Here is a 26,550-nt window from a genome sequence, read left to right on the forward strand (position 1 = left end):
TTTTCAGCAAATAGCAATCAACTGTGCCTGTGAACTCTGATGTACAATACATTCAGATCTTTACATTACTTACCTGATGATGGCTAAAGTGAAGAGTCTCTAAGTGCTTACTTTTTTCGCAAGTTTTCAATTTCATTCCTTAGTTACACAATTTCATGAATGAGTGTTCATAGGTGTGTACTAGGCTAATGGCCCTGGAGCCTTTACAAGCCTAGCCCATAGGATTACCCTGGCATCGTGCCACCCGACCTTACTTTCCAGTGCCTCTGTCGAGTAGAGCCACTGGAGTGATCCCTGGGATGAATTTTCCATTTCCCATCCACTCAAGACTTCTCTTGAAGAGGGCCAGTCAGGTGCTCTGTTTGACATGTACGGGAATTCTATTGCATAGCATGGGCAGTCTCTGGGTTATGAACCTGTCCCTACAGCACGTTCTGTTGATTGTGGTAATGAGGTTAAGGTCTTTGGAGCGTGTGGTGTGGCAGGATTGGGATTTCTTTAGATGTAGCATTTCTAACAGAGCTGGGTCAGACATGGCTTTATAGGTCATGCAGAGATCGCCTCTAAGTAGGCGATATGAGACAGAGAATAGTTGGAGTTTTTTTGAGTCTGTCCATACAGGACAAGTGTTTAAGGCCTAGAATCCTCTTTGTAAGGTACTGTTGCAGCCTCTCCAGTTGTTGCAGGTGTCTAGTGAGGTACATGCCAAATGGGGCATTGTACTCTATGATTGGCCTAATGAGGAAAGAGTAGAGGGAGACAATGACCTCTTTCTTCCTGGATGCAAAACCTTAATAATCAGATGTGCCACATAGAAGGACTTTCTGACCACAGTGGCAGTGTGGTGGTCAAGAGAGAGGTTGCGGTCAACCTGTGTTCCCAGATCTCTTATAACGCCTTCTGTGTTCAGTGGACTACCATCGATGTGGTAGTTCATGGGAACTGGGTTTTTCCCAAAGGGGATGACTACACATATTTTGGTACTGAAGTCCATGGTTCTGACACCAGTCGTTGGTCTTAGTGAGGCCTTTCTGTAGGATGTCATCACTTGGGGAGTTAATAATGGCTCCCAACTTGCAATTGTCTGCGAACTTAGTCAGAGTCCCTTTGTGTTGGACTGGACTTAGATACCAAACAGGAGAGGACCCAGGACCGATCCCTGTGGGACTCCACTCATGACTGGTCGGCAGTCTGACTTGGGAGTCAGCGACTTTCACACTGTGGGTTCTATCTGTGAGTCAGTTTGCAACCCACCTAGTGATATAGGGGTTGATGCCTAGCTTAGTGAGTTTTTCTAGGATTCCCGAGTGTGGAATGGTATCAAAGGCCTTGGCCAGATCAAGGTAGGCTGTATGAACCACTTTGTCTTCATCCACAGCTCTTTTGACTGACTCAAAGAAGGCATGATGTACCCTTCACAAAACCAAACTGTGTGGGATCCAGAGTTTGGAGATTCCCAGTATCCTTGCTTATTAGGTCTATGATGATGTGTTCCATAGATTTGCATATCAGACTTGTCAGGCTAATGGGGCGAAAGTTCACAGAGTCTGTAGTCGCTCCTCCTTTGTGGAGAGGGATGACTATAGCAGTGCGCCATTCAGTAGGGACAAAGCCTGAGGTGAGATTGTGATTGAACAGGGCAAACAGGTGAGGTGCCAGTTCACTCTATAGGTCATGCAAAACAAAGCCAGGGATATTATCAGGTCCCACAGAAGCTGTATTCTTGGCTTTGGACAGTGCTGTTTTAACCTGTGCAGCAGTAATACCGCGTTCGTGGCAATCTATTGGTATTGTGATTGGTCCTTTGGGGGGGGTTTGGCACTGAATCTGTCAGGCAGTATACTAGCAATATTGGTTGGCTCGGTATAAGAGGTACCACTGTGCAGTAGCTCAAAGCAAATCTGGGTATTGTCGTGGAGATTCTTTACATAACTATAGAAGGCCTTGTGGTTGTCTTTACTATCTGCTGCAATTTTGTTTTCATAGCTAGCTTTAGAGGATTTGATGAGGGATCTCAACTTTTTGTTGAGGCTGATAAGGAAGTTTTTCCACTCCTGGGACTTCACCTTATTTTGCATCAGTTTCTTCTTTCTGTTGTAGAGTTTGTTTATGGCAGGGGACCACCAGATTGGCTTCCTGTTTTTGGAGGAGAGCGTCTTGGTTCTATTGGATATGGCAAGATCCATGCATTTGTGTATGTGTTTGTACAGTGCACTGGTGTATGATTTGGCGGTCATACAACTATTCTCCATTTGCTTGGGTGCTGTGAAGTTAGCCACCTCTGTTCTTAGGACCCCAAAGTTAGCTTTGGAGGGGTTTTTCATGGTTGTTAAATTTGCGGGGGGGGGGGGGGGATTTCCAAGGTGATTAGTTTGTGGTCAGATCTAACCAGGGAGGAGTTGACTATTACAGTAGAGCAACGGTTGCCCAGGTTAGTAATGACCAGGTCAAGGATGTTGCTACCTCTAGTGGGGGTAAGAACAAGCTGGTCCAGGGCACTGGAATTCTTGGATTCCAGGAAACGTTGGGCAAGTGTATTGGTATACGAGTAGCTTTCCCAGTTAATGGAGGGGTAGTAGTCAGCCAGTATGAGTGTGTTAGGTTGGACCCTAATATTCTCCGCGGTGCTTAGGAACGTGGAGTGAGTGTCTTGTGACATGGTTGGGGACCTATAACAGGCTATGACCTGAATTGCTGTCTTACCCAATGTTATCTGCACCTGAAGTATCTCTGATGCATTATGTTGGGCTACCAGTCTGGAGGTGTGCACATCCTTTATGAATATAGAAACACCACCACCTTTGGAGCTTTGGTCCAAGTTCTGGGGCCAAAAGGTGTGGAATGAGTTATAGCCTGGTAGTGCAGGGGTGCTTTCTGCTGGCTTGAACCAGGTCTGTGCGTGAAGATAAAAAGAACAAACTGAATTAAAGAATGAATCTAAAATTTTTCCAGTATTTTAAGGACATGCTGTTAGGCATAGCATCAAAGTAAAATAGGATTTTCTTTTTTTAAAACAGCAGGCGAAATTTCATGAACAAGATCTCTGATGCAGTTCCATTTTCTTGGAAAAGGAGAGGCGACTGACAGAAGTGTAATAAGTACATGCATGACAACAGCCATTGTACACTCTTTTATGTAAGCATTGTGATATGGGCCAAGTGTCACTAGCCATCTTATTTGTAAATATTTTAGTTTAGATCATACTGAAGGCTGTGCATAAGCTTGTATTACAAATGCTTTGAATTCTTGCTTTCAGTATCTTCCCCTCTAATGTAACAGCGATGTTGTTAAAAGGATAATAATGGAAAATGTCTTGTGTGACAATAAACTTGTACTTCATCTGAAAATACTGAGTCTCATTCAGTGATTTCTTTCACTATGGGTGTGGTGCTCCTTCAGTACAGGTTATTTTACACCCTGCTGGAGAAAATCTTCCAAGACTGAAATAGTCAAGTGCACTGGGTTTCTTGCTGGTAATGTTGGACATCTTTGGTCATCTTAAGAACCAACATCTGTACCCCTTGGATAGGATATGTAGTACTAACTTGCCTCCTTATAAAGTTTCCCCAGTTTCTTAAAAACTGGTTATCCTTCTGCTATCTCTGGAGTATGAATGGGGTTGGTTGAACATGGCTGCCATAGGTCTATTGAAGATTACGGCTCGGGTCCTTACAAGCCTAGCCAGTTTTATCCAGATTTTACCCAATTTTCTATCCTTAGAGGAAAGATAACAAGGATCAGCAAGAGGGGTTTTGACTATTTTTACAGACCATCTTTGTCCATAAGGAAGATTGGCACCACCCCAGGAGTATTTTTGCGATTTCCCATCCATTGGACCAGGCTGTGCTTGAAGATGGTCAGGGAAGGGCTCTGCTTCACGTGAACAGGAAGCTTATTCCAGAGTAGGGCAATCAATGGCATACATATCTGTTTCTCCAGCATAATCTACTCATGTCAGAGATCAGGTTTAGAGTAAGTAATCCTCATGCAGTTAGTTTTGTTAATATGCAGCATTTCCAACAGGGCTGGGTCAAAGACTGCCCTGTAGGACAGATACGGATCACTCCTCAATAATCCAAAGGAAACTGAATACAGAGCTAGGGCTCCTAATCGGTCCACGTATGACATGTTGGTTATACCCTGTATTTTTGGTGAGACACCTCTAAAGGCACTCCAACCGTTGCAGGCGCCTGGCAGGGTACATGCCAAAAGGTGCACTGTACTTGATTACTGGTCTGATTAAGGACGAGTACAGTGGTACTATGACCTCCTTACATCTGGATGCCATGCCTTTACTTATAAGCCGAGTTACATAGAAAAATATCTTCACCACTGTGGACACATGGTGGTCAAAGTTCAGATTACTGTCTGAGTATAGAGATCTCTCACCACTGTGTCCACTCTTAGGGGAGTATTATCGGTATTGTAATTTGCAGGGAGATTTGATTTCACAAAGGGTAATACTATGCACTTCTTTGCATTCAGTTTGAGGCCACAGCTCTGACATCAATCATTAGTCTGTATCAGACCTTTTTGTAGGATATCAACATCATCTGGGGAGTCAATGACTGCTCCCAAGTTGCATTCATCAGCAAACTTGGTCATCCAAAGGCCATCTACATTTACCTTGGCATCTGACAAGTGTATTCCAAACAGGAGGGGGCCCAGCGCTGAGCCCTGTGGTACTCTAAAGATGACTGGCCTTTTGCTGGATGTGGATTAACTCGCTCTAACATGTGCTCTATCCTTGAGCCATTTGGCTATCCATCTGGTGAAGTAGAGGTTTATGCCCAATTTTGACAGTTTATACATAATACCCAAGTGGAGTACTGTGTCAAATGCCTTGGTTGAGTCAAGGTAGGCAGTATGCACTGTCTCACCCTAATCCACAGTCTTGGTGACCTTCTCATTGGAGGGCTTGGGGAAAGGGGAAGGAGAAGCTCATGATATTTTCATTATATACTTGTAACTGTTCCCATTGCAGGTTGTGGCCCTATGTGCCCCCAGATTTCCTGTTTTGGTCACTCTACCACTTTTTTTGTACTGTCCCCCCCCTTCATCTGCTTACCCTTAACCTTGCCAACTATAACACAATCTAGAATTGAAGGCTACTTTTTTTCCATATCTTGTTATTGGGGAGAGAAATAGCGGTTTCTGCTGAATGCATGCTTTTCACCCTTTTTCTTCATCTTTTTAAATGTATCAGCTGTAGGAGCCACAAACAATTCCTTACCAAGTAAGAAAACCGACTAGCTGCACTTTAATATCCTTTAACAAGGCCTGTAGTTCTATCCGGGTGTGTCTCCTTATTACTGACCATGTAACTGCTACCCTGAATGCTGCATTCACAACATTATTGAAACACTTTAGGGTCTGCTTAGCCACCTGACTAATTATCTAGGTGTCATCCAGGTTTGCCTTCAGGTACTCATCAGATACCTCACCTCTTTCTTCTTTAATTAGGACAAGCTGGAACTTTGATATGTGTTTCATGATTAACTGTGCTAAAAGCCACTTTGACAGTTGTGTACACTTTCTTACCAAAGCAGTCAAGCATCTGCTTTCCCAACCACTGGAAATGTAATGGGAGCAGGAATTAGTTTGGATACCTCTCTGGATCCAGCTGGATCAGCTACTAGAGTTTTATAGCTTTTTTTTTTTTTTAATTAAAGGGCAGGGTCTGGACTGTCAAGCCCTAATCATGCCACCAAGAATTCACCCTCCAAAGCTTCCAGCACTGCAGGAATTGCTACTGGTTTATGAGAATACAGACCCAGAAGGTCAAATTAATCATTCTGGGAGTCAGACCCCTCTTTAGGTTCTCATTTGAAAATGCCTTTCATCTATAAACAGCATCTCCAAAGGAGATATCCTCTGTGTATCCGCTGTGCATGAGGTAGAAGACATGGCGTCATAAGAGTCAGTATAAAATCCCCCACAAAGAAATTTGTGGGAGGCATAATTTAACTCTTCCCTTTAAGAATTCCTCTCGGGGGAGCGCTCCTTTTGCACATACCAATAGTGGATATGTCACTGTCAGCAGAGTCTGCAAGACCTGAAGGAACCCTTGAGCCAGGAATATCCATTCTTGGGGAATAGCGTATGTGAGGTTGGGGGGATCAATTAAAGGGTGCCAGTTAACTGCAGGAAGCTTGGCTGAGTAAGCATATAGTTCTTGGACTTTTGGGGTCCTTTTAGTAGGGGCAGCTATTTTGGAGTATGGACTTTAGTCCCAGACCTCTAAATTTTCAACTGCAGACATCCTCAATTAATACCTTGGGGTAGCCCCATCTTCTGAAATAGGTTTTGGAGTCAACTGCAGGTGAGGTGGTGTGTGGCCCAAATTACATGTGAAAACCTCCAGGATTGTGAAATATGCTTTCCTCCACAGGCATGAAAGCCTTTAAAGGGTCTTCACCAGTGGCCTTATATAGCCTCCAGCACATACACCTAGGTTAAGAAAGCAAATCACTAGGACCCCCCCCCCCCACGAGCAGAGGAGAAACTTTGGATTCCACAGTCTTGTCTACATTGTTCCCAAACACCTTCACCTTTGGTCACTTCTCCTTGTGCTCTTCATGAGTTATGTCCAAGGCACATATGAGTCACTTGATTCAACAGGGGGCAATATGGGACAAGGTCTTGAACCTTTTGTCTGGATAGTTCTAAAATGAAAGCTCTCTTTTTCTCAAGGTCTTCTAGCTAAAATCCAAATCCCACGACAAAGGGAGCTAAAGCTCTTATTGCTCTCCCTGGATGATTGTGCTAGGCTAGCAGTATGGTGATGAAGGGGGTAAGGTAAGGGTGTATGGGAGTGAGCAGCTAATGTGGGGGAAGGAGGCAGCCTAGGTTTTTAGTGTTAAGTGCCTGGTGAATTCTATATTGCAAGCAGTATCTTAAGTCAAGAGGTTACCCATGTAAGGACACAGGCATTCCCACAGGCAGACAGTGCAAAGCTTGCAAGGCTACCAAGAGATGTTGGGGATTAGGACATATTCCCTGATTGCAATATGATGTTGCACCCACAACCCTGACTTCAGCAGCCCTGGATGTGGTTTAAGTTGAGCCCAGGGGAGGCTAAGGAGGGTCTTGAGAATGGACTTTTTTTTTGGAGGGGGTGTCCACTCACATACATTCATTTTAGAGTGGGCATATCTCACACTCAGCTGGTGGTCTGACCCTCCCGAAGGTTATATGATACAGTGCTACACAAACAAGAATAGTGTACAAAAAAATCTTTCCTCAACAGGGTATTTAGTTATGTACAGCTCTGGAAAATAAGGCCAAAAACACAGAACTACAGATACTAGCAAATGGTTCATATGACATGAAATGTAGCAAAAAAGAACCAATAACATGAGCAGATACTGCCATTATCCAGAGAACGTGATGACATTAAGGAGCAGGCATCAGCCCAGCCTGGAGGAGGAAGGGTGCTAAACTTAGTTGAGCTGGATGTTGGGACAGTGATCTATTCGAAGAACATACAATGTTACAAAATTTAAGTAAATTTAATTATTCAGAGGTTTGCTAAAATTAAGAAAAAAGTGGAGTTCTTAATTCTGAAAATACATATTTTAAAACAAATTAAATTGCGTTTCACAATGCTTACGAATTATCACTATACTTCTACATTTTACTTTTAGCTCTGCTTCTGAAAGATTAATTTGCTGTAAAGTTTCAGCGCTATCGTTTAGTACTCTGAAAGTCTTAACTTGTCCAAAAGGGGGTATAGAAGACATAACTTACCCTACAAAACTTCACACCATACCATGAGAAAACTGCAGGGGACCCTCATGAGAAACAGGCATAATGACTATGAGACCAACGTACGGATTCAAGCTCATTTACCTGAATGCTCATATCCCTGAAACCCAAATGGTCAAATTCATCTCCCTGAAAACCGTAGAAGTCTATATGTTGTCATTTCTTAACATAGGAGTTAGTAGGGTTAGGGGTCTAACAGTGTGTGCCCAGATTGCAATGGTCAGCATCATGTTTCACCCCCAGATATGCTGATGCTTATGTTTGCATTCAGTACTGGTAACCACGTGCAATGTGTTTGCCTTGTCGTTTTGGTTGTGCAACCATGCAGTTATCATATTTAAGTAAGGGGTGTGAGGGGGGCTTGCACCCTGCAAAAATCATTATGGAGAAGATTCAGTCAAATGAGTTTTCAGGGAAATAAACTAGAACCCAACTTAAGTGCCTGTTTCACTTCAAAAGTACTGCATCACCTTATTCTACACAAATAAATGACATTCTATACACGGAACACAAGTGACAAAGCTTGGTTATAACATTTTGTTCTTATTTGCTCTTTGAAAGGACACACAATAAAAAAAAAAAGCTAATAAAATAGTAATGACTCTAAATACCTAGTCTTGGCATGACAGCTGCTAGGAACTGTTCATCTTCTTGAAAGTGATTTTCTTGAAGGGTTTCAAGTAGCTTCTGTAAAATATCTTGTGGCACTTTGCACCCATTTCCCTTCAGTTCAGTGAATCGGGTGAGGCGAAAACTTTTATCGAGTTCATAACTTTCGGGATTAAAGGACTCACGAATAGACATAGCTAACAGTTAGAGATCGACTTCTGTCCTTATTCTCCTACACAACAGTAAAAAATGACAATATTTAGAAGAAACAGATACCAACTCATTTCAGTAAAACCTGCAAACCAGCATTAAAAACATAGAAAAATGTGTAAAAAACACAAAGCTATTAATTTAATTTAGAACATTTTACTTCATGCTTGTTTTTTTTCCTTAAAACATATCAATGAACTACAAGTACTTTTTTTTCTAGAAAACGGTCTGGTTAAATAATCTTCCCTAGCACACAGAATGGAAGTGGAAAGTAAGAGAATCAAACCAAGGAAGAATAGCTATTTATGCCCTTAATCCTGTCTCATATGTACTGCTATGCATTACAGTTTTAGTAGACAGGATATTCCCTATGGAACCACATCCAAAATGCTAAAAGGAAGTATACCACAAGTATACAAATGCATTCACGCAGCAAGGGAAAAGCACAGCACATCCCTCTATTGTTGTCACTTTAATTCCAACCAACATTCCCTCCTAGTAGATTTGTACTACATAAACCCTGGACAACAAGGATGCAATACTCACACAATATCCAGTGGTGTAGACAATAAAGGGCATCACCAAAAAGTGGGCTGCATAATGAGATCCAACAATGAATACAACCCATACACAGGTAAGAAGAAGAAAAAAAAAAACATCACCACTTACCTGGTGCTAATAAAACATAACACAAGCTATTTTCACTTCAGTGATCAAAATCTAAAAGGTATTACTGCTTAATGCTAGGAGGCTAAACAAAATACTCCACTCCCTAGAAGCTCTCCTTACCTTAAATAATGCTGACATCTGTGCAGTCAGAGAGACATGGTTTAACGCCGCGAACAGCACACAAATAGTGCAAGGTTATAATTCCTTCCACACATTTAGGCCAGCTACTTCACAGGCATGGACTAAAGTTGGAGGTGTCTCTATTAAAATCAAAAATAAATATTACTTCAAGGCTGGTCAAACAGGAAAATCCACTTGAGCTGCTCCATGTTTAAATCACCATAAGTAAAATCCAATACCACTTTCTTGCAAGCTATAGGTCCCATTCTATGACCCAGGAAACCCACACCACGTATTTAAACTTATTAGAAACACTAACCATCCAACCCAATACCATATTCATAGGTAGGTACTAGGCTATTGGCCCTAGGGCATTATTAAGCCTAGCCAAAATGTTTCTGCTTTCGCCTCCCTCCCACGTGGTTTAGTTACCTGCGCCTCTGTCGAGCAGGGCCACAGAAGTGATTCCCAGGGTGACTTTCCTGTTTCCCATCCACTCATCAAGATTCCTCTTGAAGAGCGTTAATGAGGAGCTCTGCCTGACATATATGGGGGACCTTATTCCAGAGCAAGGGGAGTCTCTGGGACACAAATCTGTCCCTCCAACAAGTCCTGTTTATTGCTGATGTCAGGTTTACGTCCCTTGAGCATGTAGCGCGTTTTCCTTACCTGGAGCATTTCTAGCAATTCGGGGTTTGACATAGCCTTGTATAGCCGGTATGCAACAGAGTACAGTTTTAGTTTTTTTAGCCTCATGGCATAGGGCATCTGTTTAAGGCCAGTTATCCTCTTTGTGAGGTACTTTTGAGGCCTCTCCAGTTGTTGCAGACGTCTTGTAAGGTACATCCCAAAGGGGGCATTATATTCAATAACGGGTCTAATGAGTGATAAGTAGAGGGGGACAACAACTTCCTTATTTCTAGATGCAAACTCCTTTGTGATAAGGTGGGCCATGTAGAAGGATTTTCTAACCACTTTAGTGATGTGGTTGTCGAAGGAGAGGTTACTATCCACCTGAATCCGTAGGTCTCTTTATCACACTCTCTGTGTTAAGTGTGCTGCCACCTATGTCGTAATTCATAGGTACTCGTTTTTTCCCAAAAGGGATGACAATGCACTTTTTGGCATTTAGCTTGAGGCCATGATTTTGGCACCACGTATCTGTATCCATGAGACCCTTTTGAAGGATGTCTATGTCAGTAGGAGTCTCGATTATGGTACCCAGTTTGCAGCCGTCTGCAAACTTTGTTAGCCATAGTCCCTCCGTGTTTGCTTGTACCTCAGAGAAGTAGATACTGAGCCCTGTGGTACACTCCACTAGTCACAGGTTTGGAGTCGGATCTAGCATTTCCTATTCTCACTGAATGGTTTCTATCCGTGAGCCAGTTAGCAACCCATCTTGTAACATAGGTTGGTGAGTTTGTCTACAATTCCCGAGTGGGGAATGGTATCAAAGGCCTTTGCAAGATCAAGGTATGCTGTGTGAACCACCTTTCCCTCATCTATTGCTCTAGTGACCATTTCGAAAAAGTCAACCAGATTTAGGAGACATGATCTTCCCTTTACGAACCCAAACTGGGTGGGGTCCAGGGTTTGTAGGTTCCCAATGTCATTGTTTAGGAGTTCCATGATGATGCGCTCCATGGCCTTGCAGACGAGGCTCATCTGACTGATGGGGCAGTAGTTCCCAGGGTCAGTGGTGGCACCTCCTTTGTGGAGTGGGACAACTGTTGCCGTGCGCCACTCTGTGGGCACACAGCCTGAGGTGAGGCTGTGGTTGAACATGGTATTAAGGTGTGAGATTAATTTGTTTTGGAGTTCATGTAACACGTGGCCTGGGATGCCATCTGGACCCATGGATGCTGTGTTTCTTGTCTTGGAGAGTGCTGTTTTAACCTGGGTGTCTGGGATTTTTGCAGCAGCACAATCTTCTGGTATGGATATGGGCCCTTTAGGGGGTGAGGTGAAGTTTGCACTGAACCGGTCTGCCAATATATTGGTGATATCAGCTGGTTCCGTGAATTTTGAACCATTATGCTGTACCTCAGAGCAGATCTGAGAGTTGCTATTTAGGTTTCTGACATAGCTAAAAAATGCTTTGTGGTTGTCTTTGGTGTGTGTTGCGATTTTTCTTTCAAAGCTCGTCTTAGAGGTTTTTATGAGGGTTCTTAGCTTTTTGCTAAGGTTGGTCAGGGAGCCCCTCCATTCCTGGGTTTTTACTCTTTTTGTAATAATTTCTTCCTTCTGTTATAGAGCCTATTTATAGCCAGGGTCCACCAGACTGATTTCCTCTTTTTGGAGGAGTGGGTCTTGGTCTTGTTTGGGATAGCACGGTCCATGCATTCATGTAGGTGCTTGTAGAGTGCTTTTGTGCAGGATATAGCAGATTCAATCATATTGACATTCTGCGGGGGAGTAACAAAGTTTGCCACCTCTGTCTTGAGTAGTATAAAGTTCGCTTTGGAGAAGTTTTTCACTGTGGTTTCCTTGGGGGGGGGGGGGGGGTGAGGGTAGTATGTGGATATCTAGGGTGATGAGTTTATGGTCTGATCTGACCAATGAGGAATTTACCACAGGTGGGGAGCATTTGTCCCCCATGTTGGTGATGACCAGGTCCAGTATATTTTTACCTCTTGTGGGGGTGTTTAAAAGCTGGTCCAGGGCATTTGAATTTATGTATTCCAGAAAGCGCTGAGCAAAGGTATTAGTACTTCCGTAGTTTTCCCAGTTGATGTTTGGGTAATTGAAATGATCTAGTATAAGGGTGTTCGGTTGGACTCACATGTTTTCCAGTACCTCGAGGAATGAGGAGCGAGTGTCTTGGGGCAGGGATGGTGATCTGTAGTAAGCTACAATCTGGATTGCAGTTTTGCCTATTGTCAGTTGCACTTGGATGATCTCCGAGGCATTACACTTTGCAACCAGTCTGGAGGTGTGGTTATCCTTGATGAATGTGGATACGTCTCCTCCCTTTGTATTTCGGTCCAGGTTTTGCGGCCGAAATGTATGTTATGAGTTGTAACCTGGAATCTCTGGGGTGCTCTCATGAGCTTTGAACCAGGTCTCCATTACTACACACATATCGATGTTCTACATATTGAGGAGTGCCTCGAGAGAGTCCATTTTGAGGTTTAAATTCCTAGCGTTGAGCAGCAAGACCCTCAGTTTTTTGTCGCTAGTACTTGTTACGGTGGTGGATTTGTTTTTTGAGCCTTGCCTAAAAAAGGCACTATGGGGTGGCAAGAGCCTTTGCCAGTATCCTGAATCCCAGGGGTGACAAGTGCAAGTCATCTCTGACAAAGCATCGAGGCTCGTCGAGCATGTCATCCCAGGCAGACAGATACTGGATCCCCTTTGAATGACACCAATTTTTTCCTTGTACTCGGGTATCATTCTTGGTGAGGGTAAGATGCTATTCAGGGCTAGGGTCATACCTGCCTTGATTACATAATCAGAGAGGTCTTCTATGTCCCTTTTCATGTAGTCCAGGGAAGTACATCTCAGGTCATTCACAACAACATGGACAATGACAGAGTCGTATTTGTACTTGTTGTGGCATGATCCGAGTGCGTAGGTAATTTGACCGATTCTGGCGCCTGACAAGCAACCGACAGTGACCTTCTCTTTGTCCAGCCTGGTGACATCAGTGTGCCTGACTATGGATTCACCTATTACAAGTGTGTTAGGTATGGTGTTTTTCCTTAAGGGCTGTGGTTGTGCGGCACACTGGTTTTTGTAGTTATGTGATGATTGCAGTGTGTTTGTGGGTGCAGGTTGCTTGCGTGTCTGCTTTGGAGGTCTCTGTTGTTTCTGCAGATTTTTATTTAGAGCCTCCGAATATGTCTTTGTGTATCTATGTGTGGGGTTTGCAGTTGCATGTTTGGTGGGTCTATGTGTAATAAGTGGTGTGTTTTAGGTTGGTACCTTCTCCTCTTGACTGTCAATTCTAGTTGTGACTGGAGACAGCTTTGCCTCAAGTTTGGTTATGTAAGTGCATCTCTCTCAGATTTTGGTGTCGCGTGGTAGGAGGAGAGGGTTGTCTGTGTACATGAGGCAGTTGTGACATCACCTCAGGATGCCCGAATTCATCAGGTGAACAGGAGAATGCACTGGGAGCTGGCTCTTGGACATGCCTGAATGGGTTGAGGAACTTATTTTTATTTACCTGGTAGGGAGAGTAATTTAACTGTTCCCTACAAACAACTGTTGGGGATCGAGTACTATAGTTTGTTAGTGCTTCTGTCTCTTTTTGGGGCAAGTGCTAGTCCGAAAGCGCTGATTTGAGGGCTAAATCTGGAAGAACTGGCTAGTACTAAGGGAAAAACTGAAGAGCAGACTCAGTGGAGCCGAGGATTAGTTTAATCCCAGCTAACCACTGCTGCGCTATGCGCAAAGCCGCACAAATGCATTTTTTATATCAGAAAGATTAAAGAGATAGAAATTAGCCCAAAATGGCCAATAAAACTACAGTTTCTGGGCAGAAACCACTCCTCCAAGGACAGGTAGGCTATTCATAGCTCCCCACTCTCACTGGTGAACAAAGAAACTTCCTTTTTGCTCAAATAAGGTATGGCTAACACAGAAGCTTAAACACAGTCCAGGTATCAGCAAGTATCTGAAACCGGACTTTTCTAGCTTAGTAAGGTGAGAAAATAGCAAGTTTTTTTTTTTTTCAAAAAACAGTAGAACAAACGAAAAAACACTTTTACAGTGCAGTAATGGCTGTCGCACATGAGTGAGAAGCCAGTAACAATTAAATACAATTTACAACAAAAATGACTTTTTTAAAGTTCAGGCACAAACAAATGCAATTTCAGTACAAATGAGCATTTTAAGCAGCAATAAACGCCAGAAAACGAGTGTTTAGGCAGAAATAGCAATAAGTAGCAAGGAAAAACCAGAAAAAAGTAAACACTCCAAAAGTCTCTCCTTTTGTCTCTCTGGCACTGTAGGTCTCTGCAGGACACCTGGGCAGGATCTGCTGAGGGTGACTAATTATCCCACTATTAACTGGGAATCCTACAAGACACCAAATGCAAAGTCACAGAGATTCCTGGATTTTGTAAACACAAATTCCCTAGACCTAGTCAATACACCAACCAGGGGTGCAACCATACTGGATCTGGTCCTCATTAATATGGGAGACTGCTGCACACCCCCTAATGTAATGCCTTCCCTGGTAAGGTCAGACCACAGAATGGTCTCCTTTGAAGTAAACATAAAATCTGGATCCCCAGCTAAACCTGGAATATTCAGGAATTATTCTAAGGTTAACTTCATGTGTTTAAGTGAGAACCTGGCAAAATTTCAAGCCCCCATAAACCCTGAGAACACTGCTGCCTATGCAGAACTGTTCACAGAAACTCTGTACAAGCACGTTGACAGCTGCATAGAGGCAGTTGTACCAGCCAGGAAAAAGTACATAACTAACTCAAAAAGCAAGCTACCTTGGTGGAATCATAAAATCAATAGGCTGTATAACAGAAGGAAGAAAATCATGGCAAAAATTAAGTGCAGCACCCAGCAGGACAAAAGCACTCTCAAACTAAACAACTCAGAGGACAAAAAGTCTACCAAAGCCAAATGTGAGGCAAGTTTGACCTCCCAAGCCAAGGACAACCACAAAGTATTCTTTAGCTATGTCCACAACCTCAAAGGCACAATTGTGTGCAGAGCTCATTGTAAATGGAGCCACCTATACTGAGCCAGAAGATATAGCAAACCTCCTGGACAATAAATTCAACTCCAACTTGACCCCTCTTCTCCCCCTCAGGAACAGGTCCTTAATACTCTCATTAAAACCAAGAACACTGCATCAATGGGCAACAACAATATCCCAGGATGCCTTCTAAATAGCATGAAACATGACCCATCAGGGCCTCTGGAATTACTATTTAACTGTAGCTTCCAAACAGGTTTTTTGCCTCATGAATGGAGAAAGGCAACAGTCATCCGTCTGCACAAAGGTGGGCCATCTACAGACCCTGGAAACTACAGACCCAACAAGTCTTACTAGTCTTCTATGTAAAGCCATGGAATCATCATGGAGATGATCAACACAGATATAATAAACATCCAGACACTGGACCCAACCCAGTTTGGTTTCATCAAGGGCAGATCATGCCTACTCAACCTGGTGGACTTCTTTGAGAAGGTCACCAAAGCAATGGATAAGGGCAAAATCGTTCATACTGCCTACCTTGACTTGGCCAAGGCATTTGACACAATACCCCACTCAGGCATTACTGACAAACTCAAGAGGTTAGGTACAAACTCATATGTCACCTGGTGGAAAGCCAATTGGCTCACAGACAGGACCCAGGAAGTTAAAATTGTAGAGTCCACCTTTCAAAACAGGCCAGTCACAAGTGGAGTCCCTCAGGGATCAGTCACTGAATCTTGCTGTGACACAAATGTTCTCCAGGGGGGCTGACACAGAAAGAACTGGTGTCAGAGCCATGGACTAAAACTAAATGCCAAGAAATGCACAATAGTATCCTTTGGGAAGTCATCCATCACTATCATATTGACAGCACACCCCTTAGAGCTGACCTAGTAGTCAGGGACTTGGGGACACACATAGATAGTAATCTAGCCTTTGACCATCACGTGTCTACAGTGGTGAGGAAATCATTCTTTGCTGCACAACTAATAAACAAAGGTATGGCATCTAACTCCAAGGAATTCATTGTTCTACTGTATTCGGCAATCATCAGACCTACCACTGAATACAATGCCCTCGTTGGTATGCACCTAACCAGGCATATCCAACAACTGGAACGTCCACAGAGGTTCCAGACTAAAAGAATACACAGCGCAAGTAAAATGTCCTATGCAGACCGCCTCAAGGCCCTATCCCTGTATTTGGCCTCCTACAGGCTTTTGAGGGAAGACCTATGCCTGGCATACAGGGCATTGTCAGATCCCACTCTGATGGACCTCCTGCATATCCACAAAAAAACAGCACCAGAATTACCCATTCTAAAGACTTACATTTTGCCTGTGATAGACATAGGACCTGCTGAAGAGAGATATGTATCCGAAAGAATACCTTGTCAATGGAACAGGCTGCCCATCTATAGGAAGCAAAGCTCCTCCCTAACCCAATTCAAGTGCAACTTGGATAATTGAATGGAAAACTAGAAATTCATCCCTGGTTTGGCACCTATGTCTCTAATGGTCACAGGTAATCAAGGCCCAGGATTACACCTATCATGGGTATCGGAACTTGCCAGAGATTTGGGATGCATGGCTACACTTAAAAAAGCCTTTGTGGTCGTTAGCCCAGTAAACACCTATGAACTTATGAACCTACCAATAGTTTGGAACATATTGGCATTACAAATGAGAAAACACAGCTCATCTGGAAAATGAAGCTCTGAATAACATCAATCACTTATGTAATCTAAAACTGATTTTGCTACTTTTAATGTCTGTATCTTACTGTGCTCATTTGTTGACCACTTTTATTACATTGTCACCATTGATGATGGGTTGTTTCAGAAAAAGTTCCATCCCCGATGACTACACTTGCCTCATTAACAAACGGCAGTTTAAAAAAATGTATAATTAAAAGAACAAAACTGCATTCTGACCATAACCCCCAAAAAATCAAGCTAGCTATAGTTTCATAAGTTCATAGGTAATCACTGCGCTAGCTGCAGCTGCGGGTCATTTTAATTCTAGACAATTTTCCTTTTACAAGTTTTACTGCTTGTATTAACCTATCCCATTTGGTGTTACATTAGCCTTACCCATCCCATGGTCGACAATTGTATATTACCCTAATATTATTGGGATGTATATCATAAAATCTGTGGTTTTCAAGGGAACTCACTGAAGGCTGCAGTCACTAAATAAAATCAGTTGAGACTGTCAATGGTCAAACGCAACTCACCCTGTTTGCTCATTTTAAAGTCTAGCTTTACAAAATGCCACAGTGTGCATTTCTATGATGTCCCACATAACTGGCAGGGGAGTGGGACTTCCAGAGAACATCACTCTCACCAGTCACCAATTTTTTTTGTTTGCATTTATGTTTAATTTGCTTCTTGTAAAATCAGTAATTTCTGGCACAGTGTTGTGGGTTGCAGTGGACTGCAGTTGGGTAATGATGACAGATATGCAACTTTCAGGATTAATATCATTCTAGCAAACAGTAAGTGGCTGTTCTTGGTTGTTTGGAAAGGATGTGTGTGAAATCATGTGATACAGTGAGTACTGTTAACATCTGATAACACTAGATTCTGTGGTTAAGTTCTTGCATTAATAATGTTTCTATGACTTGTGCTCATACATACATACTAACCAATAAATGAGCTACAATTTCTTTCAGTTTCTGTCACAGTCAAACATCAGCACTGCATGCATATTTTGTTTTGTTTATAAACCTGCATGTTTGGCCTGCAGGCTAGAAGTTGAGGACTACGGCTAACAACTACATTGGTTAAAAAACGCTAGATTTGGAGGGCTCTCTGGATAAGACAAACAACTCTTTATTTGTTCATTTTAGAGGTTCACAAATCTGGGTTTATGAAATACTATACATTGGTTTTCAGATGCAATGCTTTACTGTAATGTAATGTGCCGGTGTGAAACAAATGTGGAGAAACTGTCAATGTTCTTGTTTTTTATTCCAAATCAGACATTTGAGGTGTACACAGTAAGGAAAATGGTTGTACTGATGGGTGCATCACAGTCTATGGATAAACGTGACAAATTAACTGGTGGGGGGGTTTCCATGGGTGAATGCAACTGACCCTCCTATCTTTTGCTCATGACAGACCTAAATCTGGCTTTGCAGAAAGTACAGTTGTGTACACTTACCACAAATGTAGATGTTACAGTGTATTCACTGTTGCAGTCATCACACTTGGGTTATCCTGCCAGGGGTAGCTCTCAGTCGGCCCAAATACTAGAGGCTTGGTATTTCTGCGTCTGCTGTGGTCGCTCCAGGACTGGCATCAGGTCGTCAGTGGTATAAAATCAGGCAGCCAATGCCATTACATCAGTCGGTCTTGCCAAGGAGCCCAAAGCAGAAGCCGTTCTTGCCCCAAATGTCAGGAGCCCCCCAAATAGGGAGCTAGGTTATGGTGGAAGAAAACCACCAGTAGAAAGTAAATACCAAAAATTTCCTGTGAAGAGAGAGAGAGAGAGAGAGAGAGAGACAAGGGGGATGGAGTGTGGGAAACCAGGACTGCAACAGTGAATACACTCAAACATCTACATTTATGGCAAGTGTACACAACTGCACTATGTTCTTCATGTTTCACTGTTGCAGTCATCACACTTGGGTTGATTCCCAAAGCTGAAGAAAAGGGTGGAGGCAGTCAAGAAAACTGGAGGCTGGCTACGATGCCCTGCAAGACTGCGGTGGCAAAGCCTGGCCTGGATTTGGAGAAGATAGGTAGGTGGCAATGCTTGGTGAAGGTATGAACAGAAGTCCATGTTGCAGCCTCCAGGATGTCCCTGGTGGGGACCCCTCTGAGAAAAGCTGCAGAGGTGGAGGTTGCCCTGGTGGAATGCATCCTGACCCCCTTTGGGTGCAGTTTCCCATGCTGTTTGTAGCAGAAATGGATGCAGTGTGCTATCCATTTGGAGATTGGTTGTTTGGATATGGCCTTGCCCTCTGCCCCTACTGTGAAGTTGACTAACAATTGATCAGTTTTTCTAAAGGATTTAGTCCTATCCAGATAGAATCTGAGCTGTCTGTGCACATCAGTGCAGAATCCTTTCCTCCTTGTTTTGTGGGTTAGGGAAAAAGGTGGGCAAATGAATGGATTGGTTAAAGGATTTAGTCCTATCCAGATAGAATCTGAGCTGTCTGTGCACATCTAGAGAGTGCAGAATCCTTTCCTCCTTGTTTTGTGGGTTAGGGAAAAAGGTGGGCAAATGAATGGATTGGTTAAGAGCCACACTGGACACCATTTTAGGCATGAAGGATGGGTTAGTCCTGAGGGAGACCATGTCAGCATGGAAAATGATGAAGGGCTCTACAGTCATGAGTGCTTGTAGCTCTGAAACTCTTCCAGCTGAAGTGATGGCCAGAAGCAAGGCTGTTTTCTAAGAGAGGAATGTTACCTCTGCAGAAGCTGCAGGCTCAACGTGGGGTAGGGTGAGCTTTTCCAACACAAAGTTAAGGTCCCAAGCTGGGGTAGGAGCTCGTCTGGGTGGCCTTAAGTTGTTAGCCCCTCTTAGGAACTGTTTGTTGAGAGGGTGTGAAAAGAGAGGTGGCTCTGTGCTGTAATGAGCAGAGATGGCAGAGGCATGAATTTTAATAGAAGAGAAGGACAGACCACTGTGCAGTATGTCTGCTAGGTAAAACAGGAGGAGAGGCAGGGAGGGCTGCGCTGTTTTGGCTTCCTTAGCCTGGATCCAGGTGCAAAACCTTTTCCACTTGTCAGCATAGGATTTTCTAGTGCTGGGGCATCTGGCCTCATGTATAACATCCAAGACTTGTTTGCTTAGGCTGGCAAGCTGGAGGAGAGGTCAGGGAATAAGCCAGGCTGCCAGGTTCAGGGTCTACAATTGTGGATGCATTAATTCTCCACTCTTCTGGGTCAGGAGTGTTGGGATCTGAGGCAAGTGCCATGGTGGCAGGGGTGACAGGCTGCGCAGCAGTGGGTAGCAGTGCTGGCGTGGCCAGTCTGGGGCAATCAAGATTGCCCTTGGTTTTTCCTCCCTTATTTTGAGCAGTACCCTTGAAATGAGTGGTAGACGGGGAAATGCATAGATGGAGAGGTTTACCCATTGGAAAGATAGAGCATCCACTTTCCAGGCCTTGTTTTGAGGTTCCCTGGTGCAGGATTTGCTGAGCTGATGATTGGAGTGGGAGGCAAAGAGGTCCACCTTTGGGGTGCCCCATTTCTGGGTTACAAGGTTGAAGGTTTTGTGGTCTAGCTGCCACTCATGTGGGTCTAGCAGGTTTCTGCTTAAGTGGTCTGCCAGAGAGTTTAGGGAGCCTGCCAGTAATTGTGTTAGCAGCTGTATTTGCATGGCTGAGGCTGTGTGCCAAAGGGTCATGGCGAGCCTGTAGAGAGGGTAAGACTGAGTCTCTCCCTGCTTGTTCATATACCACATCACTATCACTGTGGTGTTGTCTGTTTTGATCACTAGAGGCCCCGGGGAAAGTAGGAGTCTGAAAGCTGTCAGGGTGTGCTGAACAGCTAGCATCTCTTTTTGGTTGATGTGCAGATGAATTTGACTTGGGCTCCAATGGCCCTGAATGCACCTGCCGTCCTGGTGTGCACCCCAGGCATAGTCTGATGCGTCTGTGGTGAGGGTCTGGGCGGCATGGGGTTGTGAGAAGGGAAGTCCCTTGTTGTGGTTGCATGCTGCTGCCCACCAAAGAATGTCTTTCCTTACACAGGGTATCATAGGTATGACAGTTTCCAGGTCTTGAGAGTGTTGACACCAAAGGCTTTTGAGGAACCATTGTAGTTTCCTCATATGCAGTCTGGCATATGGAATGAGTCTAATGCAGGAGGCCATGAACCCTACAGCTTGCAGGATTTTCCTAGTGGATAACTGGGTTATAGTGACTTGTATAACCCAGTCGGGTAGGCTTGTTTTTCGGGAGTAAGGAATGCCACCTGGGATGCTGTGTCCAGGCTTTCTCCCAGGAATACAATTTTTGTGTGGAGACTAGTTTTGATTTCTTTTCATTTACAGTACACCCCACGGCGGTCAGTAAGTCCTTTCCAAAGATCAGGTGCTGTAACAACCTTTCCTGACTGTCTGCCTGAATCAGGCAATCATCCAAGTAGGGGTAAATTTGAATATTTCTTTGTCTGCAAAAAGCAATGGCTGGAGCCAGGCATTTTGTGAAAACTTTGGGAGCAGTGGATAAGCCAAAGGGAATCGCAGAGAACTGAAAGTGCATAGATCTTGCCCCTGAAACATAGATATTTCCTGAAAGATTCCCGGATTGGGATGTGCAGGTTGGCCTCTTTTAGGTCTATCTGGTCTGCAGGAACATACTGAATTGCCCTCATGGAGAGCAGGGAATGGACTTGCTTTTTGGCATCTGCCCACTGGTTTGGAGGAAGATCTGGGAACCCTTTTGGAGTTGGCAGAGTGTGGAAATAAAATTTGTATCCCTGGGACACTATGCATCGGTCGTTGGTAACAGAGGTCCAGTTGTTTGCATGGAAGGAGAGTTTTCCTCCTAGGGGCACAGGCAGCTGGGCAAAGGTAAGGGGTGGAGGTGTAAAGTCATTGCAAATTTTTACCATAAGGGGTAGCTCCCTGTCTTTGAAGAGGAGGAAGTCCATTGCTTAGGTCTCTGCATTCCCTGGGACTGCTGTCTGGGGGTATGCTTCCCCTGGGTCTTGGCTGAGCTGGCCTTGAGGAAGCCAGAAAGGAACAGTGCTTGAAGGGACAATGCCTACTTAACCTTGGAGGCTGGACCTGTAAGAAGTCTAACTGTTTGCATAGATTTAGCTTTTTCTTCCATCTTTTTTAAGACCTTTTCTGCCTTGATGCCAAGCAAATTGTCTTTATTCAATGGTGCGTCCAGTAATTTTGATTTGACATGGTCTGGCAAGGTCTGTTCCTTAAGCCAAGCATGTCTTCTAAGGACAGAACCAGTGACTGCTGTCCTGCAAGATGCTTCTAGTCAAAGCCACATTGCAATGTGTGCTTAGTAACTTGGCTTGCAGAATGCATACGTTTTTGTAATTCTTTATTTTTTGGACAAACAGGGAAGGAAGATATCTTTTGTTTGAGGAGGTCCATGGTATGCTGCTATTTCAGCATGTGGAACTGACAATTTAGTGCTCTAATAGCAAGAGTTCCAGAGGTGTATACTTTTTTACCCCATCTATCTAAAGCTCAGGAATCCCTGTCTGAGGGTGTGGGATTCTTATCTGAGGTTGCTTTAATTCCTTTATGTCCTTAGGAGATGACATCTGGGTCAGCAGTAGGATTTTTGAAAAGGAATTTGTGAGAGTCAGGGACTCTGTAGTACCTGTCAGGTTTCCTGGGAGCAGGGGGGGGAAGGGTGTCAGGAGTCAAACTGGATTCAATAAAAACATCATCCACAACATCCAGGACAGGAGGAATGGCTAAAGGTCTGTGCTGTGGTAAATCTAAGAATTCCCTGAGTTTCTTTTTTGACTGAGGATAGTCCTGACATTCCCATTGGAAATGCTCCCTTAAAGTATGTAGGGTTTTCACCAAAGGAAAAATCCTCGGGAGGAGAGACAGAGGGAATGGATTCCTTTGCATCAGAATCCTCATAAGAATAGAGGGGTTGCAGGTCTTCATATTCAGAAACCTCAGAGTCATCGGACTGCTGTTCAGATAAACTACTGGAGACAAGTCTCTTTCTTTTGGAAGGGGTAGCCTGGCTTCCCCCAATAAGCATAAGGTCTTCTGCCATTTTAAGCATTTGAGATTGAGGCATAGAAGCAGGTGCCTGAGCTTGGGTCGTCATTTTTTTAGGCATATTTCGTATCCTGGGCCTTAGTTTTAGAAAGAACTGAAGACGCAAGAGAAGTCTGTTTGTTCTGAGTATCGGTAATGCAAAGAACTTCCTCAGAAGCCGGTGCCTGTTCTGCGGCTCCAGACCCATCCAAGGTAGAGACATCCGCAGGATCCTTAGTCGAAGAGTCCCGCGACATTCCGGTCTTTGAAAGGATCTCGGTAGTGGCCTGCAAATCCACAGAAGCAGTCAACAGGGGCTGCGAAAGCACCTGAGGACCAGAGAACTGACGACTTGCTTAACGGAAGCGTCATTGGCAGTTTTGGACCTGTGCAGTTGTCTGTCTTTATCCTTTCGTTTTTTCAGAAGATCACTAGTCAGATGGCTTACCGAAGCCATATCGGAATATGAGGACTAAGAGTGAAAATATTTAGCTACAAAAAGAGCCAGACGACTTATAGCTCTGGCATTGAACAAAGCACAAAATCAACAGCGAGGGACATTGGGGTCTGGGCCTAAACAGGTGACTCAGTAAGAATGAAAGTCTTGGTGTAGTATTTGCTTTCCACAGACTATTTGCTTTCCACAGACGAGACTATTGTTAACTTTTTCTGACATCGGTTAGAGCAAGAAAAAAGGATCCCCAACAGGGTACTTAGCTTTACAAGACTTCCACTTCAATTCGGAAACGAAAACTCAGGTAGCGGCCGACCGGCACTCGTGTGAACTGCTGCTTCTGCTTTGGGCTCCTCGGCAAGAAAGACTGATGTAATGGCATCAGCTGCCTGATTTTATACCACTGATGACCTGACGTCAGTCCTGGAGCAACAGTCACAGAAATACTAAGCCTCTGGTATTCGGGCCGACTGAGGGCTACCCCTGGCAGGATAACCCAAGTGTGATGACTGCAACAATGAAACACTAAGAACATCTACTGATCATCTGTGCTTAGATGAAGCAATTTACTGTGATTAATGTCTCTTTGAAACAAACCTGGAGGTATATGATACTCACTATTATTTTTCATGATAGTCAGACATTTGAGGTACATATAGTTAGGAAAGTACCCCCATGCAACAAGGATGTGGCTATATTTGAAAAATTATGTTTGAAGGGAATTAAGAACATAATTAATACTAAACGGGGGGCAAATTATGATTCTAATTTGTCTACACAAGAGAAGGATGCCTTGTTTGAGTTGGCAGAAAACAAAAGAGTTGAGAATTATGAAACCCGATAAGGGTGGCGGTGTGGTGATTATGTCCAAATTTGATTACATAGCTAAAATGCTGAAAATACTGGACGACCACACCACTTATCAAAGGATTTCCATCAACGAGTTGCATATAGCATACTGTAAAACTGATTTATTCTTACTTGATGCTTTATTCCAAGGAGCACTTACTGAGACAGAATTTAATTTTTTAAATGTGGAATGCCCAGTCACACCTGTTATTTTTGGTATCCCGCAAATACACAAGGGCACTAGGGACCCCCCTTTTAGAGCTACAGTTTTGTCCCGGGGTTCCAAGACTGAACCCTTGGCTGCCTTTGTGGATGAAGGGATTCAGAAGGTTGTGGCTGGGATTCCACATATTTTGAAAGATTCTTGCCTCCAAAGACTTGATAAGATATCAGGTCATGGTACAGAATGGTCCTTCCTAACTAGAGATCATCAACTTATTTACTGTAATTCCACAAGATGTGGGGTTGAATATTTCACCCAAAGTTTGGTAAAAAGTGGTAAATTAAACGCTGCCAAAATAAATATGATGACAATAAGCATGGAAATGGTGTTGAAGAGCAATTTTGTAACATTTGAAGGTGAATTGTTTCAGCAAATTTCAGGTGTGGCTATGGGGGCAAAATGTGCCCCTGGATTTGCCAACCTAGTTCTTCCATATTGGGAAGTATATGCATTTGGGTCACCATATAAAGACAGAATTGCTCTTTATAACAGATTTCTAGATGATATACTAATTTTGTGGAAGGGAAGTGAGGATGATGCCAAATCTTTTGTTGAATACTTAAACAGTACCACTACTTTTTTCAAATTTACTAGTAAATGGAACAATAATGAGATAGAAGTTTTGGATTTTAAACTGACCAAATCAGAAAACATTTTACATAGCAACATACTTAGGAAGAAGTCTCATAGTAATTCCCTGTTACATTATAATAGTTGCCATCCTCAACATCAAAAAAAGAGGAATAGTAAAGGGCCAGATGGTAAGACTTTCCAGACTAGTGAATGATGATGACACTTGTAATAAGGAAGTGTATACCTTAACTGGCTTCTTTTTAGACAGGGGATATCCATTAAAGTTGTTGATAAAAATAAGAAACAAAGTTTTTGGGAAAAGGAGGAGTAGATATCAACCCATTCTAAGGGGTAACAACACATAAATGGTGGAGAAGGACAACACCTTTGAAGGCAAGGCATTAATTTTGAGATACAATAGTCAAACGTCTGGTGTTGAAGTGATGAAAAAATATGGGACACAATATTTAATGAAACTTTGAGGAATGATTTAGGAAGTTTCCTCAAAATAATATACTCAAGGGGGAAGAACATCAAAGAAATCTTGGAAGGAAATAGAATTATATACAAATGTTCCAGGATGTACAAGTGCAGAACTTAATTTTGTAGGTTCATTATTGAAGGACCTTATGTAGTGGTGACCATTGGGCGCCCTGGTAGGTGCAGTTGCAACACACAGAATTTGGTATACATTGCCACCTGTGTTAGCTGCAATGCATTCTATGTGGGCAAAACTGTCCGTAGGTTAAAGGACAAGATTGCAGAACATCTGAGGGCCATTAAAAATCACGACATACACAATGCATTGTATATGCATAGTACACAGTGCATGGACTTTAAGAAATGTATTTTCTTTGTGATCGATAGAGTAGGAAGTCTTGAAAGGGGTGGTGATGCCAGGTTGAGAGTGGAATTATTGGAATATAGATGGCAAATAACATTGGATGCTACTACTCCACCAGGCCTGAATGAACACATCTCCTTAAAGCCTGTTTTGAAGGACAGGGCCAACAGAATTTAGTTTCAATAGGTGAACATTATGTATTTTCTACACACTTGTTTCATTAAGCTGTTTACAGTTTCAACATAATTATTTTAAAAACTTTTTTTATTAGCATTTTAGTTAAATGTTTTTCTAGTGGATTTTTGAGAGATCATTATAATTATAGACAGGATGCTTTTCTAACTATTTTTTTGTTAGGGTATGTATAACACATTTTTTCTACTGTGCGTGGACACATTCAGTAAACTTTTGTAATTATTGTATAATTGCTCAATAATGTTTCTCATTGGATGATTGAATGATTGGTTGAGTATTTAATGTAAGGTATGGATGCTTTTCACTCACTCTGAAGAAGCCATTTGTTATGGTGAATTTGGATGCATTTGGATTAAAAGTTTCTGCCTAGAGCCTTGGACGTGGTTCCTTTTGTTTCTTAATATTCTGTATTTGCTGAAATTACTGTAAAACTTAATGCTATAGCTTGTTTGATACTTGCAGTTTTATAAGGCTATATGGTATTAATGAGTTGCTTATTGTAATGCAGGATTTGATATTCTCAGCCTTGATTTGTGTACTGTGCGATTTTGACCAACTCACTTCACCAGACAGTGGTTCTGGGATGCCCCTGAAAAAGGGCACTTGTATCGAGTGGGCTGTCCCAAGCTGTTAGTAAATGCATTGCACATTTGATTTTTGAATTCCTACAAC

General features: G+C 43.0%; 1 protein-coding gene across 6 annotated transcripts in view; it reads right to left on the reverse strand.

Moving 5' to 3' along the window:
- The window catches only part of SEPHS1 (selenophosphate synthetase 1), a 935,453-nt gene that overhangs the window by 695,653 nt on the left and 213,250 nt on the right, over positions 1-26,550 (reverse strand). For 5 of the 6 annotated variants that reach the window (XM_044087973.1, XM_044087969.1, XM_044087972.1 and 2 more), the window contains one exon: positions 8,379-8,608. In XM_044087973.1, coding sequence (XP_043943908.1) covers positions 8,379-8,571 — 193 coding nt within the window. In that variant the 5' untranslated portion in view covers positions 8,572-8,608. Of the gene's footprint in view, positions 1-8,378; positions 8,609-9,375; positions 9,512-26,550 lie in introns of those variants that run through there. The other variant, XM_044087971.1, reaches the window with a different exon arrangement.

The sequence above is a fragment of the Protopterus annectens genome, chromosome 11.part0 (genome assembly GCF_019279795.1).
Source record: "Protopterus annectens isolate FY-2018-M chromosome 11.part0, PAN1.0, whole genome shotgun sequence".
NCBI classification, from domain to species: domain Eukaryota; kingdom Metazoa; phylum Chordata; order Ceratodontiformes; family Protopteridae; genus Protopterus; species Protopterus annectens.